The sequence below is a fragment of the Myotis davidii genome, unplaced genomic scaffold (assembly GCF_000327345.1).
Source record: "Myotis davidii unplaced genomic scaffold, ASM32734v1 scaffold260, whole genome shotgun sequence".
NCBI lineage: Eukaryota > Metazoa > Chordata > Mammalia > Chiroptera > Vespertilionidae > Myotis > Myotis davidii.
Genome location: NW_006291758.1, coordinates 574425 through 592932, shown reverse-complemented (window position 1 = coordinate 592932; position 18508 = coordinate 574425). Strand labels below are relative to the sequence as shown.

At 37.6% G+C, this 18508-nt stretch overlaps 1 protein-coding gene across 5 annotated transcripts in view; it reads right to left on the bottom strand.

The window, feature by feature from the left end:
- CCDC50 (coiled-coil domain containing 50) overlaps positions 1-18508 on the bottom strand; it is a 57868-nt gene that overhangs the window by 18654 nt on the left and 20706 nt on the right. For 4 of the 5 annotated variants that reach the window (XM_015564945.1, XM_015564946.1, XM_015564947.1 and 1 more), the window contains 3 exons: positions 15928-16018; positions 6934-7051; positions 2381-2905 (listed from right to left, as the gene is read on the bottom strand). In XM_015564945.1, coding sequence (XP_015420431.1) covers positions 2381-2905; positions 6934-7051; positions 15928-16018 — 734 coding nt within the window. The remainder of the gene's footprint in view (positions 1-2380; positions 2906-6933; positions 7052-15927; positions 16019-18508) is intronic. The other variant, XM_015564949.1, reaches the window with a different exon arrangement.

Genomic DNA, 18508 nt, shown 5'->3' with positions numbered 1-18508 from the left:
CAGGGCAAACCAACCAGCCTCCACCCATGCAACAGGCCTCTATCCTATATAGTAAAAGGGTAATATGCCTCCTAGCGCCAGGATCAGCAGATCCTCGAGGCCTCCTGGCCCCTGGAGCAGCGTGACAGGGGGCAGCGCCCAAACCCACTGATCGCCCTGCGGCTCTGTCTGTGACATGGGGCAGGGCCACAACCCCCTAATTGCCCTGCTCTGTTCATGACAGGGGGAGGCGCCCCAACTGCCCAATCGGCCCTGCACTGAGCCCGACTAGGTGCTGCACCTAGGGATTGGGCCTGCCCTCTGCCACCTGGGAGCAGGCCTAAGCCAGCAGGTCGTTATCTCCCAAGGGGTCCCAGACTGCGAGAGGGCACAGGCCGGGCTGAGGGACCCCCTCTCCCCCCGAGTGCACAAATTTTTGTGCACTGGACTTCTAGTATTTTAATGAAATCCTCTGACCTATTCCAGAGGATTTGGAAAACCTAGCCTAGAGGGGTAAAATCTGTAAAATAAATTGAATACAAAATGACAGACACAGCACCTATGTTAGTAGCCATGTTAGTACCTGCCCAGCCACATTGTTTTTTAAACCCCTGTGCTGGCAAAATAAAAAAATAAATAAAAATAAACATTTACCTATACCTCCAGTAGTCGGGTCTGTGATTCAGTGTCACAGTTTCACCCTTCCTAAGCCTGTTTAACATTTCCTCAAGTATAACTAAAAGCCATAAAGGTTAACCAGCCCTTGGAGCACACTTATAAGGTCAGATCACAGAATCAAAAATATAGAGGTTAGTGTAATCACCGCTCCTCCCCGAAACCTTTAGGACTCCAACATGTCTTTCTAAATCTGGATATAGTATAACTCACTCATAAAACCTACTCCAGATAGAATATATCACTTCCTCCTCTATGCTCCCCATAGCTCACTGTTCAAAGTATATCTAATTTGCAATTTCTGTTTACATAGCCATAGTTTTGCCTTCAGTTATTAACCCTCTGAGGCTCAGATCTAAGCATAAGCCCCCAAACACAAAGCCTGAGGCAAGAATATCTGTGACAGGTGTCAGTATGGCTTGCTGGACTGAATTTTCATTTTATTTTTGACCAAGTCCTTTAACAACTTAAAGGATTAACCTGATAGGAAGCAGCAACTAAATCAACCTGAATCTGCAACCTCGAGACCAGTTTCCAGATCAGAAGTAGTGATTGGCTGAGCAAACACTAAAGAAGAAAACAAGAACAGATGGCTCCTTGGTACTCCTTTCCCAATAACCTTTACATTTCTAAAAAAAACTTCAGTAGGAGTAAAATACATCCAGGGAGGTAAGTATGGTCTACTACCAGATAGAGCAGTGCTAGGACTTACAGTGTTACAGCCACAAGGTTTCCAGACAAAAATAGAGAGAACCTTCACTGAATCAATGATGGACTTCAGAGTTAAATCTCAGAGGTGCCAGAAATGGAAAGCTGAAATCTAACGTTCTCTTCATTCCTATAAAAGTACAGGTGTGCCTTAGAGATATTGCAGATTTGGTTCCAGACCACCTCGATAGAGCGAGTGTGGCAATATAGCGAGTCATAACCTTTTTGCTGGAGGAGGGTCTCACCTTCAATTTGTAGAGAATGCAACATCCGCGAAGTGCAATAAAGTGAAGGGCCTGCACCAGGAACTTACCTGATATGGGCACCTCAGAACAACAACTATAGTTAGGGTTGAAGAACATTAGGCATAGAAAGGAACCTAAGGCAAGGGTTTTCAAACTTTAAGCACACAATTGTCTCCAGGTCTAAAACAAGCCCAAATTGCCAGGTCACACTCCAGAGATGATAATATATGGGAGACCCAAAATCTGCATTTTTATGAAATAGTTCAGCTGCTTCTGATGAAAACTGGTTAAGGCTCCCAATATACAAAGCAGTGCCGTAAGAGACTGCCTATCCACTCTCTCATGTTAGAGATGGGAAAGTTAAGGGCAAGAAAACCTCCAGCCCCACTGGTCTTCTAGTTAAACAAAAGCTATGAATATGAAGGCAGTGTCACCAGATCTTCTGGGTTCACTGAAGCAAAACCAGAAATTCAGAAGCTTTGCTTTGGTATCTGAATCTCGGATGTAGGATCTTGGCAAGGGAAGAACTGTATCTGGGAAGGGCACCTCCATTGCCGTCTAGGGCTGGAAGGACCGGGTAACTCTCTCGGAAGACAGAAAGGGAAAGTCACCAATATTTTTCTTCTTCCTGCTTACTTGAGATTAAGGAAACACCTTATGTGAAATTTGGCTCCAGGTTTATTTCATAAGAACAGGTTGCTGGAGATGCTTACTAAAGACATTAGCTTATATGTATACACAATACCAGGCCTTGCAACAACGTCCTCTATTACCTGTGTCATGGAGGTGGAGCTGCTCCTCACTCTCTGAGAAGGGAGGAGTCCTGGGCCTGTGCTTCCGCTCTCTGCGCTCCCCTTGCCCACGCTCCCTCCCATAAGCAGCCTCCTTGCAGTGAATCCCTGCTTTTGGAGAAGACTTCGGGGAAAGCCTGTCTTGGTGTCTGGCATGTTTTTCCCAATTCCGAGTCCGATGGCTACTGCTAGCCTCCCGGTCATCAGATTCCGTGCTCAGAAACACTTCACCGCTGATCTTGGGAAGAGGAGGTCTCCGGGGCCTCTCATGGCCAGACCCTTTCCTTTCACACAGCTCAGTGATAATTTGGGGATCATCCCTCACTTTGCGTGAGCTAGAGGACAGAGACTTCTCAGGTAAACGATGCCCTTCCAGTTCTTCCCAGTTCTCCGGTGGATGTCTGTGTTTCTCCTTTCTCGGCTTCACAGTCTTTTCATCACTTTGGAGTTTACAAGACTTTGAGAATCCAGAACCCAATTCCCTTGCCCTCCTTGACCGTGGCTGGTCTGAGTGGCGGTAGAGGAATGTGGAAACAGAAATGCAGGTTAACTTAATCAGATTATGAACTCACTACACAAGTGAGACAGGATCCAAATCTAACCTGTTTTAAAATGAAGAGGACCACTTTTTCAACTTAACAAACTGAAAGTAGGAGATGGGCATCTACTGGAAGGATTCTGGGTACATAGCCAAAGAAGTAAAATAAATAAAGTAATTAATTCATTCAATCAAGTGAAATAAATCTGAAAGATCTTGATCATGATTAGGAAGAGTTAACAAAGTACTTTAATATTTGCCAAAAACAGAAATTACAGCCATTAAATGTTAAATTATACTTATAAAACCAATTTGGAACTGTATAAGGGGGAAATGGGGGCTGAGGAAATCTCATAAAACAGAAAAAACTAAGCTTTGTGATTCCAGTCAGAGGCTTTCAAATATTCTTCTTGGAAATAACAATAAATCAAGATCAGAATGTTGATAGTTTCCATGTAGTTCAGAGAAATGATCCACGGATTTTAGTATTCCTCTATCCTTTCCCCTTAGGTGGCCAAAGCAAACATTCCCAGCCATACTGGGTTCAATGTGAAAGAGGGTGAAGTAGAGGGGAATTTTAAGTGATTCAATGACCCTGTTATCTTTGGATAATTCTGCTCCCAATCTTACTTGAATCATGGCAGAGAAAAAAAATAAAAAGAGATGCCATCATGGAATACACAAAAAAACAGTCATTTCCTAAATTCATTTTTAAAACTTACGATTCTATATTACTTATATAAAAATACAGTATGTGCTAAATATACAAGTCCCTAAGTTTAACACCATGTTTAAAAGCAGCAAAATAGATAGGTGCTTTTGTTGGGTCTCACTTAGGCACAAGTATAGTATAGAAACAAAGGAAGTATATTAATATGCACTTTGCAAGAGTGTATTTATTTTAACATTTCTAAGCCAATAATACATTCAATACATTTTCAAAATAATAAAAGGAGACCCTAATTCCATGGAAAATTGCAAAGATAGCTGGAATTAGTCATTTGCTGAATTGCATTTGAAACAGCTACCCTAAGTTGACAGGATATAAAAGAAATAAAGAACTATACATTTTTTAGTTTCTAGGTTTTACTGTGGTTTGGGGGTTTGTTGTTTTTTTTTGCTTTGGTTTTTTGTTTGTTTTTTAGGTTTGTTATTATTAATCTAATAAAGGAATAGAGGAAGGGAAGATATATGGTAAATGCATCAATGATGCCATAAGCTTCTCAAACATTTTGAACTACTTCTTGAACTTAAGAAAATTTGCTTCAAAGATGACATCTAAATTAAGATGTCTTCTGAAAAGTCAGTAAAAGTACTCATCTTCAGAATTTATAGTTAAATTTATTTTTTACATAACAGCAAAAGTGAAACAGAACAATTACTCTGTAATTTTTAAAACAATAGCACCTACTCTTTTAACCAAACACTTATTTTAAGTGTATCTTGACAACTGAGAAAGAACCAATTGACTACTGCTGTGAATTAATATAATACAGACAGCTATTTGAATGATGACCACATCCAGGGAACAATGACTTGCAGTGTTAGTACCAGTGTTTCCAAAGACAGCTGCATGAGTGAAGTCCGCCTTTAAGGCCAAAAGAAACAAGAAGCGTTTTGTTTTCAACATGGATTTTTGAGGCTATGATTATTTTGTTGTTGGTGTTTTCAAATTCTTTCTCAAACGTTATATGGTATTAGTAGTTTTACTAATTAGTAGGGCAATGTGTTACAAGAAGGAAAGCAGGTCACTACATTTTCAGAGTTGATGGGATAAAAATATTTATTGTTTAGTTAATTTGCTGTGACATCTTTAAATATGGGAAAGAAAAAAAAAGACAGGGGTTGAGGAATCTGGATCCTTTAAAAACCCATCCAGTTAAGGACTGAGACTTGTACATTTCTTGAGACCAAGTTATTTGGCAAATATAATTAACTTCCTTATATACATATACAAGCATATGTAAATATATGTGTGTATATATATATTTTTTTTGGTGCCTCCATGTTTGTCTTTCAAAATAAGATGATGTTTATTTAGATATAAGAAGTACTTTGTTATACATACATAACATTAATGTGTATATATATATATATATATAAACAATAGTACTTGAGAGTTTATAGGTCTTCACCAAAATTACATTATTTGATCTTCTCAACATCCATGAGGAGAATATATTATTATAATCCCCATTTTACAAATGATAGAAAGGCTTAGAGTGATTATAATAGATAACTTCCTTAGATCGTATGACTCCAAAGACCATAACGTAAAAAAAAATCACTAATATACCTGCAATACAGGTAAGTGGCTTTGAAAGAAAAACATGGATTCACAAATGAGTAAGATATACCATTTCAGTTGATATAAATCTGACAGATATTGGTATAATCATAAATTTGTACAAAATTTATAAATGATCATTTTTAAAAGATTAATTTATTAAATTTTAAGTAAACACACCTGAAAGCTTCTGTAATAATATACTGTGATTATTAAGTAATTAAGGCAAAAATCGTATTACACAAAGACACAGAAGTACAATGAAAGAATATCTCTTATGTGTTGGGAAAGGACCACTGCAAAGAACATAAGGACCACTTTGTAAATACAAACTGAATTGTAATGTGATTCCTCTGATTTCAACTTGGGTCTAACTCAGAGGCATATAAGTAAGGATCACATGCTCAGCACTACATAATCTCTCAACAACAACACAACTGAAGACAATTCCAACATTTACAAGCATATGCTAAGGAGGTCACTACTTCATATTCCCATTCCCCCAAAAGTGGCATAGATGCCACTCTCTGTAAGTTTACAAAAGCAGTTAAGGTATATATAGGATAGTGGGTGTTGTTTTTTGTTTTAACTTTTACATATCCCTGAAAATCCACTGAATTCTTAACATATGATATGAATCAGGATGAGGGCACTGTGATCAAAACAACCAGGTTTGAGTTTCAATTCAAGTTAGAATACGGTTTTAAGAGAGAGAGACTAAAATTAATACTTTAGTATACTCATTGCCATCCTAATGGTTTTTATAGACTTGAAAGTTTAAAGTAGGTATTTTTATTTGCAATGAACATGCCTCCAGAGTAAAATTAAAAATGAAAACACATTCCTAAGATTTTAATTAAGTCTAAAGAGTAACTCTTTACCTTCTGGTCTTTAGTATAGCACAACAGGGCCATAATGTCTCTTTTTAAATGATGTACTACATGTCTGCATTAGAAAAATCAGTGTTAAGAAAAATGGGTATCCAAAAAAAGCTGGGCACTTTACATATGGAAGAAGAACACAGCAAGCAATAAATGGAGAATCAACCTGCTTACTAATTATGCCATAGGGCTGAGCTCTACTGATTATGATCAATTTGGAGGAACAACGTGACTGAGCAAGATGCACCTAAACTGTGATAATTCCATCATCTGCATATACATTCCTTTCATTCTACTCATAAAAACAAACACCCACTTACCTTTCTTAATGAAATTAGAGAGAAGCAACTGACAATTAGTTTGCAAGGGTCTTTAAAACCATCAAACTTAAATCTTTACTCTCTAGAAGCAGCCTTTAGATTTTATTTATTTGTTATCCTAAGTATGGCCTCTGAGCTGAACTACAATAAACACTCATACTAGAAACTATAGGAAATATCTTCCTTTGACAGATCTTATAAAGGACTGAGCAATAACCTGCAAATACTCGTTTCCCAACACACTGAAGGTGAAGAGCCACCACCACCGAAATTGCCCACCACCACTGCAAACACAGGCACTAGAAAGAGAAACTTTGAAGGGACTTCCTTCCTCCAGAAAGTTTTCTATGTGGTAACTGAATAGCAAAGAAAGCATCAAGAGCAAAATAATGAACAGAGAATCATAAATTTTAATTTGTCACCATTGGCTTATGTTTAAAAGACAAGATGAATGGGGGAAAAAGCTTTGAATCTAAGGATAGAGTAGGTCATGATGTAGGCAATGTTACCTCCGTCTTCGTAATAGTAACTCTCTCCATAAGCATTGGCTCCAGAGGATTCTGGGAAGTGTTTCTTTCGCTTTTTCTCTTCCTGTAACTCCTTTTCTTGCAAAAGGCGAGCTATGTCCTGCAAATAAAGAGAATGAAAATAAATATTAGCAAAACACAAACTCCATACGATGACCCCACAGGCCAATGATTCCACACTTCACTGCTAAGCTTTTGTAGGAGGGCTCTGTCTATGGTTCTGCAGACTTTCTGGTGTTAAACACATGCAATTTAAATAGCACAAATGAATGTTCAACGGGAGAGGCACAAGATCCAGATGACAGAGAAAGGTATTTTTTAAAATTTAAACTTAATCTGAAGATATTCAAACATAGTATACCAAAGTTGGCTATACAACAAAAATTCGTATTTGTGAGCCCTTTTCCCAAGACAATGATTCAGCAAGTCTGGGTGGAGAAGGATTCAGTAATCTATAAAACTTTGTAAATTGTATTTATGATTGAATGTTAAGAGTTTTTGGCTGATCCTGTTTGAGCTCTGCCATCAGGGTACCACTGTCTTAACTGAAAAAGAGAAAACAGTCTTCCTCCTGTCTCCCCTCTACTTCCTCTCCAGGCAAGATTTAAGCAATTACTGAATGCTGAACAACATTCTAACCCTGTCCCCCAAATATTACCATCTCCCAAAAAAAAGAAAGGTGCATACAAATAACTACAAGTACATTATAAAACCTCAAAAGAAGGATAAAAATGCCTATGGGACTACAAAAAAGCGAATCTTATTTCTCCTTAAAGGAATTAGTGCAAGTCTTTGCAACTGTGTTTAGTTTTGAACAAAGAACTGGATTCCAATAGGTAAAGTAAAAAGAGAGAACATCAGCAAAATTATGTCTTAATGGATATTAATCTACAGAATGATCAATAGTCCAATTAGATTGTGAAGTGTTGCAGAGAAAGGTAAGGCTAGAAAAAATACTCTAAGGCTGAATCACAGGCATTCCTTGAAGACAATTTTAAGAAGTCTGGAGTAGATAACGTAATAAATGAAGGGTTACTAAATGTTTTGAGCTGAAAAGTGACAGTGTTCTGAATCTGAAGATTATTTCTATAAAAGGCCCATAAAATAACACATAAACTTTGCTTGTGTAGACTTTTTGAAGAAAAGGTCCATCGCTGTCACCAGACTCGTAAAGGCTCATACAAATATAGCAACACTCCATGGTGCAAACAGTAATAACAATGGTAGTTTGAGGTGCTTATTTCTTTGTATTTATAACAAGAAATATAGAAGTGCCTAAATGTTAGTGTAAATTTTGAAGAATCAATTACTATTCTTCTTTTTGCAATTTTCTGAGTAAGTCAAAATGAAGAATATAGTAAGACTGGAAGACCAAAAAAATGCCATTTAAATAATTTTTTTCACACATCAGTGTAAAAATAAGTTGGATGCTGAGGCTAGATAAATTAGCAATGATTATCCAGATACTCAATATTTAATGTTCACCAAAATAGGCTTACAAATCTGACTTTATATTAAATAATGCCTAAATTCAAAGTTATAAATACACTGTTGCCTTTATTTGAGTGCTACCTACACTGGAAGATTCTCATAAAACTGTGAGAAATATAAATAAGTACATATTTATATTTTGGTAAATAATCTATATAAAAGCCCATGTTATAGTGTCAGACACTTGAGTGTGCACTCACAAAATGTTGCTACTCAAAATGAGAGGTAAAAAACACAATCCTACTTCACACACACCATTTTCATGCAAAGAAATGGTCCCTAAGTCTGAAGTTAAGATGATTTCCTTTTTCCTTCTAGTTCAAGCCAGAGATGTTCTAGAGACACTGTGAAATACTAACCACTAATATGAGTTTCTTTGGGCTTCAAGTCTTTATCTATGCAATGAAGAGTTTGAACTACTCAATCTTAAAGTCAAATATCTTGACTCCCTAAGATACCATTTTAATAAATCTCTGAGTATTACCAGGTACCAGCTGCCGTGCCAGGTTTATTACATTTGATGCCTTACAAAGCAATATGTCAATCGGGACAATAGAGAGGTGGGACAGACAACTTGTTCTCCCAAAGTTATCATCTGTTATAGGATTTCCAAAAATCCTATACTTTTTGCTTCAGAAGTAGGGAAAAATGCTAACAATTCCCTAAGTCATCATGTATTAACACTACATTTTCCTAAGTGGTTTACAGAAAACAAAAAATTCCCCTTGCTATAACCGAGTAAAAAATATAAGGAATAATTATCAGCTTCAAATGTCAGCAGAAATTATTAAACTACACTCCATAGACACCTTATAATTGCTTTCCTACTACTGAACTTAGTCTTAATAAATACATACTAATAAGTTGCTTTCTCAGTGTGAAAACCCAGCAGAGAAACAAGGATGAGGCTCCTTTACCACAACACATTAGCTAGTCAAAAGAACTGATGTTAATCAAGTAGAAAAAAAATCATGTCTCATGCACCTTAGCACCCAAACCTTTTCCTTTTTGAAGCTCTTGGCTCTCTGAGTAAGATTCTACCTGGTAAGAAAAAGATTACCTAAGCTTGAGGAGTGAAAGAATAAAAGTCAATGGAAAAATAAATGCTTTAATATAACAGTGGTTTAGCTTAAGTCAATTCTCCCCTGTGCTTTCCAACATTATTACTGTGCAATGAGTTCAACTGGATGATTTCAATATAAAAAATTTCCCCTGAAACAAGCTTACAATGGCAACTATGAGTCACAATGCTTGGATGCGACATTAATAACCTCCTTGGTCTTCAGCTTCTTCCTGTAAAAGGTTAATCTAGAACAGGATTTCCCAAGCTCTGTTCCTAAATACAGAGGACTCAAAAGGTTCTCCTAAAAAATTCAAAGCATTCCATGGAAAGCAGGGATTATAGCTAACTTTTTAAAATGAGCATTAGGATATTTTAAAACTTTGATAAAAGAGACCTGTTATCTTCCTATAATTCATGAATTTCTAAATTTACTTTGTGGCAGAAGCTTTTTTTTTTTTACATAAAAATATAAACCTTATGGAATTAGTGTTCCATAAAACATAACTTGGGAAAACAAAGCTAAAATAACTCATAAGCCCTTCTGAAGTAATTTTCCATGATTTTTTTTAAAAAAAGTATCTTTTTTGCTGAAAGGATTATAGATGTCCCTTTTTGTTTCCCCACTGATCCCCTCCAAACCACCCCACCCTTCCCCAGGTCGTCACCACGCTACTGTCTGTGTCCATGGGTTATGCATATATGCATATAACTTCTTTGGTTAATCTCTCACCATCCACCCTCCCACCCCCACCTTCCCTCTGAGACTCAACAGTTTGCTCCATGCTTCTATGTCTCTGGATCTATTTTGTTCATCAGTGTATTTTTTTTTAATTAATCATATTCATCAGGTAGACTTACTTTGGACTAACACATACAGAATAGCTGTGATATAGAAGACTTTCTGGCCATTTATTGGAATGACAATTTACCATTACATCTCATCTCTCCCCTTTTTGTTATCCAAGTCACCCAACTGGAAAATCTGAAGCTGTGAGCATAAGAAAGAGCACAGTAGAAAATCTCTAGAATGTTAAGGAAAGTCATTTTAATGAAAACAAAGATTTGCTGAACACCTTCAATGGGCCAAACATACTGTTAGAAGCCTGTAGAGAAACAAGACATAGTCACTATCGTGAAAGTCCTTATCTATCAAGTATTAGAAGCAAATAATTACATAATGTAAGATGTGCAAAGATAAGTGCCCTACGCGAGGCATTAATACAAGCAAGGTGAGTTGGAGCCCACAGGAGCCTGGCACATTTTTCTCAAGCAGTTGACAAATTACTGAACCATGGTGTTGGATTCCTTAAGTATTTTTATGGTTTATATGATTTCATAACAGGGTTATTTCTCCCTGGGGAAATCTTGGGTATAACAACAACCTAAAGGAGATCTAAAGTCATGATAGTCAAATGACTGTCAGAAAGAAGAAAGAAAAAAAAGAAAGCCATTCCATTAGATTGCTGAATTTTTTACCAACTAGCAATAACTTTACCATCTAACTCAGTAGGGATTTCATAGCAGGTATAATCCCAAAAGGGTTACTGTATAATACTAGGAAAACAAGATCATTCCAATACTATGGATGCAAAAACATCAGTATAAATAGGATAAAAACAGAGAAGACTTTTTCTTAGCTAGAGTTTCCCATTCACTATCCCTTTATTGCTATATATATATATATATATATATATATGTATATATGTATTTAGTGCTAAAACATAGGAAAATTTTAGTAACTAAAATGTTTTACTATTTGAGCTATTCTCTAAATATCACCAACTTATATAAAAATTCTTCTAGACCATGGAATTCAAATCAGTTAAAAAATGCTATGAAAAAAGTAGCATGGTCACACTCGATTAATTTTTAATGTAAGTTGGTTACTAAATATGGACAAGCAGTGCATATTATAAATAATTTTAAATTGCTGGACTAGTGCCACAGACTTTTTATAACATGGTTGGCTATGTTGTTTACTTATGAAAAAAAAAAGTAGTTTTTTTTTCTAACAGCCACATATATTTGGACTTGTTGGCTGTGAGAATGGCAACAGGTGTTAGAACGGTTGGGTCAGACTAAACCTGGGTTCAGCAACCGTGGTATTTGAGCTCTGGCTAGGAAAGAATTCAGAGCCAAGACTCAATAAGAGAAAGTTTATCTGGAAAGTCACAGAGGTAGAAGTGAGTGGTACAAGCAATGTAGGAAACCAGTTACAGAGGCAAAAGAAGGGCACTTAGGGCTTAGGAATGAGAAGGATAAAGGTAACATGCCTGGGGTAGGAGGAAGAGGAGAAAGACTAGGGTATGCTCCTAGGTCCTCTGTCCTAAGAGCCTTTAAGGGCAGAGGTTTTATGAGAAGTCTCAGGGGAGGATCCTGACAGAATATTCATCAGCTTTCTACGTGTGTCCGTTCAGGGTCATGGTCTCCACTCACTGGTTGGCACCAAGATAGGGGGTCATTATCCAATGCAAGTGGTCCTGAGGTCAGCCTGTGGGGACGCTTTTCTGGTTTTGCTGCTTTTCTGGACCTCGATCTGAAACACAACTGAGGTCTACATGTATTTGATGTGGGTCAGAACCTTAATGTCCTGGGGGCTTAATGATTAAGGGCTATTTTCCCACCCTCGTAACCTCATAACTAGCAACATGCCAGGGAAGGAAAGGTCAGGGGGGTCCAGACCAAATGACCAGCGATATGAAAGGTCCGTGGGTCTAAACCAGATGACCAGCGATAGGCTAGGGGAGGAAAAGTTACCCTGGGGGCGAGGTCTTTGTTTTCCCAGTTTTGCTCATTGCTAGGCACCGGGAGCTTTCCACCCTGGTGATCTTCTACACCTGGCCCATCATCCTTGCTCTGTTCATGTCTGTCTAACTACAAACCTAAGTTCAAAGACACACATATGTATTTCTATGGATAGTCTCTCTCTCTTTCTCTCTATCTCACACGTACACATACAGATAGATACACACACACTTTCTTAGAGTTTTATTTAAGAATAACTAAGTTAAATGAACTAAATACACACTCCTTAGCCTTATTAAAGGGCACTGACAAATGCTAATGTTGTGATCAAGAGAGGGATCCCAGTGAAATTAGTCCACTTGTACTAATCACAAACTAATGCTGTACGGTATTCCCAAAGGCTACAAGCCCTTTCAACAGGACACCTAGAAATACATGCAGATACTGTTTTTAAGACATTGTTAACAGTTTTTTAAAAAAGGAAGAAAGAAGAAAAGGAGGGAAGGAGAGAGGAGTAACGAGAGAAAAGAGGGGGAAAGGGAGAGGGAAGGAAAGCGGGGAGAGGCCACAGTGCTGATAAGAAAGGTTTTGCTGCTTTTCTGGGCCTCGATCTGAAGCACAACTGAGGTCTACATGTATTTGATGTGGGTCAGAACCTTAATGTCCTGGGGGCTTAATGATTAAGGGCTATTTTCCCATCCTCTTAACCCTCATAACTAGCAACATTTTCCTTTCCTTTTTTTTAAACTTTTCAACAGCTGTCTCCCTGAAAGGAAATGCTACTTTCCTTCGTCTGTGCTCTGTTAAAATCATAATAAAATTATACCAGAACAAAGCTAGACATGCTGATTCACCCACAAAGTTGTATAACTCTTAACTCTCCTGCACAATGTTGTTCAGAAAAAGAAAATCTGTATCAAGAGTAAAGGGGCTTTGAATTCTACATCTGGTTGTTTTAGGAGATTTATAAAGTACCCAAGAGAGTTGACCCCAAAAATTTCTAAAAGAGATTTGGGTGAAAATTCAGAGAGGAATTTTCCACATCCCTGCTGTTGAATAAAAATCGGGGAGGGTGGGAGGGAGGAATTAAGACAGTTCATAACTAACAGGCAAGGCTTTTGGAATATTTGGCAGGAAAATGAGCACTACTGTCTCAGTCTCCTTTGTGAGCCAGCTTGGATGAAAATAAACCAATTAGCATTATCATACATCCTTCAAGGACAAACTTTACTAATGCAAATTTTGTTCATTTAATATTAACAACATACCTGTAAGCTGAGAGTCACATCTTTCTACCATAAAAGGAACCTTCTAATCTAAGGCACCAGTTGAAAACTCAAAAAGTCTGAACGGAGTTTTTAAAGGCTAGCCTAGCTAAATCTCCACAACTGCGTTTCTCATTTAACCTCTCTGCTGTCCAGGGGCAGGGGAAACATTTCAGTAGGTCAAACAGTGGGGAAGGCAACGTAGTGAGAGGCCTTTAAGGGCAAGAAAACTCCTGAAGATCCCTCAAACCTCAGCATCCTGGAATATACTAAGCCTATATATTTGTCCCACTCTCTAACTTATCACATATCTCCTCTAACTTATCCATATCCCTACAAGAGAAATCTGAGTTGCTTTAAAGAGCAGAATGGTGAGAAAAACACCTTGCAAAAAAGCAAAAAGAGCAATTATTAAATTAATATGTATCGAAGGTCTTTTGTACACCATCTCATTTAAACCTCATAACAGCTCTTTTAATTATGTATAACTACCATGACTTCTCCAATACAGAACCTGAGTTTCTACACGTTTAAGAAAGATACTGAAACTCAAGGCTAAAAGTTAAACAGCTAAGATTCAAACCCAGGGCAGTTAACTTCAAAGTCTACATGTTTTATGTCATGTCACAATATAACTAAGTCAGAAGCTGTCAGTCAAATCTGTATTGTATGTACAACCATTTCTCTGGTACCTTATTACAGCTTGGGACCAGTCACTTTCTTCTTCAAGTCAACTTCTACATCTGAAAAATGAACTTTTTCACTACACTGCTTACTTTATATATATTACCATTGGGTTATTTATTGAGATTGCTACTTAGATTCTACATGCGTAAAAGAAAGTGTTTTGGTTTCTCCTTATAATCATTTGTCCCTGAATGAGGCAGGGGTGGGGAGGAAAATCACAGGACACCAGTAGCATTTATCAGAAGCAAGCTATTACTCTGTTATTTTAAAAAAGCTTTCCTGTCTACAAAATATAAACACTTCTTTCAGTTCCAAGTTTCATTCCGAAAGCAAAGTCTTGACTATAGAGAAGCAACACATTTTTCAGGAAGAAAGAGCTCCTGTGCTGATAACAGGAAGGATAGGAGGCAATCCCTAATTCCTACTTCCAGTTCGGATGACCACAGAATTGTGGTTTATTTCTTAAAGATACAGCTAAATACACTCATACAGTGAGTGTCCCATACTCATCTGTCAATGAACAAACAGTTCTATGGAACCAGGATGGCTCAGTGAGAGTAGCAATGTGTACAGACTAGTATACTGGTGACCCTGCCCATATCTACTTAATAGGGCAATCATATGTGTCAGTTAGCTGAGGGCAATTCCAGATTATGTAAATTATTAATAGTGCCCCCTTTAAACCTACGAAGTATTTATAATTATATAATAAATCATATGACCATTATATTATTAAAAATGATAAATCATTTACTTATTATAAATCAAGATAGTGGCCAAGAATAGCATAATAGGTATGAAAAGAAATTAACAAATGCAGAAAACATAACACAAATGCAGGTAACAGTTGCATATTCAAATCTTAAAAACAAATACTATTGCTAATTTTAGGCATTTTTGGCTTTAAAAACAATACAATTTAAAAATATATACACAATCAAACAGATCAGTGCTTTGAGTCAACGTATCATAGGGAAGTGAAACAATTAACAAAAAAGAGAGAGCAATGATTGCTCCTGACCCCTGCTCAGGCCACACTTAAGTTCTGCTCACATTAAAGTTGTGGCAATACTCTATAGACAGACATCCTGTATTGGGTTGAATAGAGTCTCCTAAAAGTTCATTTCTAACAAGGACCTCGTAATGTGAACTTATTTAGAAATAAGGTCTTTAAGGGTGTAATTAGTTAAGAGGAGTCACATTTGATTGGGGTAGGTCCTCAACCTAAAGACGATGTCCCTGTAAGAAAACAGAGGACACAAAGATACAAGGAAGAAAGCCACATGGCAATGGAGGGAGAGACTGAAGTGATGCAGCGACGAGCCAAGGAATGCCAAAGGCTGTCAGGAGCCACCAGAAGCTAGGACATGGCAAAGAAAGATCTTTCCCGATAGCTAGCATAGCCCTGCCAACATCCTGATGTCAATTTCTAGCCTCTAAAACTGCAAGAGAATAAATTTGTCTTGTTTTAAGTCACCAAGTCTGTGATAATTTGTTATAGCAGCCCTAGGAAACTAACTTACCATGTTTTCAGATTTCACTACATGCAACTGATCGGTGGGCAATAAACAATGGTCTATGGAGGGCAACGCTTGGACTATGAACCCAAAAGAGGAGAGTTCTACTGCCCATGCAGCAGCCATACACTGAGCCTAGGAACACAGAAAGGAACTGCTCCAGAGCTGAGCAGTCCTTCCTCCCTTGGGTGGAGGGGCATTAACCAACCTCATCCTTCTTCTCCTGAATGCGTCGTCTCTCTGCCTCAATAGCCAGCTTTTCCTGGATTTCCTGAGCAATTTCACAGTCCTGTTGTTCACTAAAAAACAAAAGTCAAAACAACATGAGTAAAGAAAATAAGAAGCAATGTACTGACTACTCACTATGAGCTAGTCCACATTTTTATCTCAATCCTCACAACAGTGTTGCAGAGCTTGATGTTGTCACCACTCACAGATGAAGAACTTGAGGCCAAAGTAATGAAATTACCTCCCTGAGGTCACAGAGAAACTAAGTGAAAATTTGATCCGGACACTACAATGGAAAGCCCCATGCTTTTTCCACACTATCATATCACCTCACTCCACTGGGACCACCTACAGAGAGACAGGCATGTTTTCTGTAAGATCAATCTCCACAAATGCATAGAGAGTACACAGAAAAACACTGGGAGTGAGATCACTCAATGTCAACAATACTGTGATCACCTAGGGGCGGTAGTATGACTTTGGTGTTTATAAATTTTTAATTGTATATATTTTTTTGTTTTGATAATGTTTTTAAAAAGGGAAAACATGTATACCCCCCAGCTTCGATTCCCAGTAGAAACCTCTCTGGCTGATTCTAGCTTATTTAATACTCTGGCCACTGAGACAACTGCTGTTACCATAGTTTTGTTTGTTTTGGAATGCGGGCATTTAACAAAGATTTAAACATACTATTTTCTTATATGCAGATTCTATGCTCAACACTGAGGATACAAAAATGAGTTAGTCTTGCTCCTATGCCCAGAAGCTGCTAATACACTTTTGATTGGAGAAACAGATTCTTTAAAACAGCACCCATAAAACAGTTCTAACAGAAAATTGAGTTTGGATCTCTCAGAAAGGGCTACAAGTCTTCTGGCTTCAGGTTTCAAGAAGAATCAATGGGCAGCTTAAAACTCCAGAACATGATAGATCTGGGGAGACAACTTTTACACAGTGTTAGCTCGGAAAGATGAACATACATGCTTAGAGTTTACTATCTAAAAAGATGCTGAAATAATTACAATCGTGACTTATGTAAGTACTTTGTTTGCTAAACAAATATATCTTCTTAGTTCTCCCTCAGCCAGTTGACCTTAAAATACTCAAGGAATCTTCAGTGTTGGCTATATAATATGGTTTTTAATTGAGTTTATAGAAGTGATATTGATTAATAAGATTATATAGGTTTCAGGTATACAATTCTATAATATGCCACCTATATATTGTATTGTGTGTCCACCACTGCAAGTCAAGTCTCCTTCCAGTACCATTTATCCCCCCAAACCCTCTTTTACCTCCCACCCCCGCTGTATAATCTGTTTAATGGCAGTCTTTTGTAATTGAAAAGTACTGTGGGGATAGAGGAGAGTGGCAATATCCTAACTTTTCTATACAAAACTGAGGGATAAAATAATTAAAATTATTCTCATTTGCACAAAGAAACAGTCACTCTCAACATATTTTGAAATAGGTAGATGTAGGTGAAAACAGATGTGTGCACACATAGGAGTGATTAGGCACACATGACAGAAAGTGAGAATACAAGATAGAGAGCACAGATCAGAGATGCAAGTCTTTCTCAGAATCAGGGGGAAAAGAACTGGACAAAACGTCTTCAGACCAGATTTCTGGTCCTCCCAGTGACATATGCCTGCTCATGTCACCTAATCATCTATAAAAGATTTTGGATTTAATGACTTCATATTTCTGGCCTTATATTCAAAGGTGTGTAATCTTCCAAACCAAAAAACTGAAAATAAGCAAAAAATCTACTTAGAATAATGTTTACTTATACTTAGAGCCTCCTTTCATTCACTCACTTCTAGTAATTAAGGATCATACACAAAATCATAGTTTTCAAAGACTGTGCTACCTGGATCTTCCAAATTAACATAAAATCTGATTAGGCGTAAGCACTATGATCTACACATAACGTGATAACAGATGGGAAGAAAGCAGGACACAGTAGAGAAGGGAAATCCAAATGAAGTGTTAAAGGTCACAAGAGTCATAGAAGATGAATGTCCCAGTATAGAAAAGAAAGAAATGAAGTTTAAGTTGAGCTTCATGATTTTAAATCAGTTCTACTTTACTTAGCTAATTATATAGACTCCCGAGGAAGCAAAATCCAGTGAGAAAAGAGTAGTCAACACATAAACTGATGAACAAAAACAGATCCAGAGACAGAGAAGCATCGATCAGATGCTCAAACCTCAGAAGGAAGGTAGGGGAAGGTGTGGGGAAGGGGGAGAGATCAACCAAAGGACTTGTATGCATGCATATAAGCATAACCAACGGACACAGACACCAGGGGGTGAGGGCATGAGCGGGGGGTGCGGGGACAATGGGGGGATAAGGACACATATGTAATACCTTAATCAATAAAGAAAGAAAAAAGAGTAGTCAACAATCTTCCCAAGCCTGACTTTGGACAGGAACCCTGGGATCCAGAATGAGTGGAAGGTTCTAATTCCTTCAAATCTAAGTATGTAATCCTCCTCTTGCTGTTCAGCAGTCAAGACTGCCAGGATGTAAAAAATCAAAAAACTTCATTTCTAACT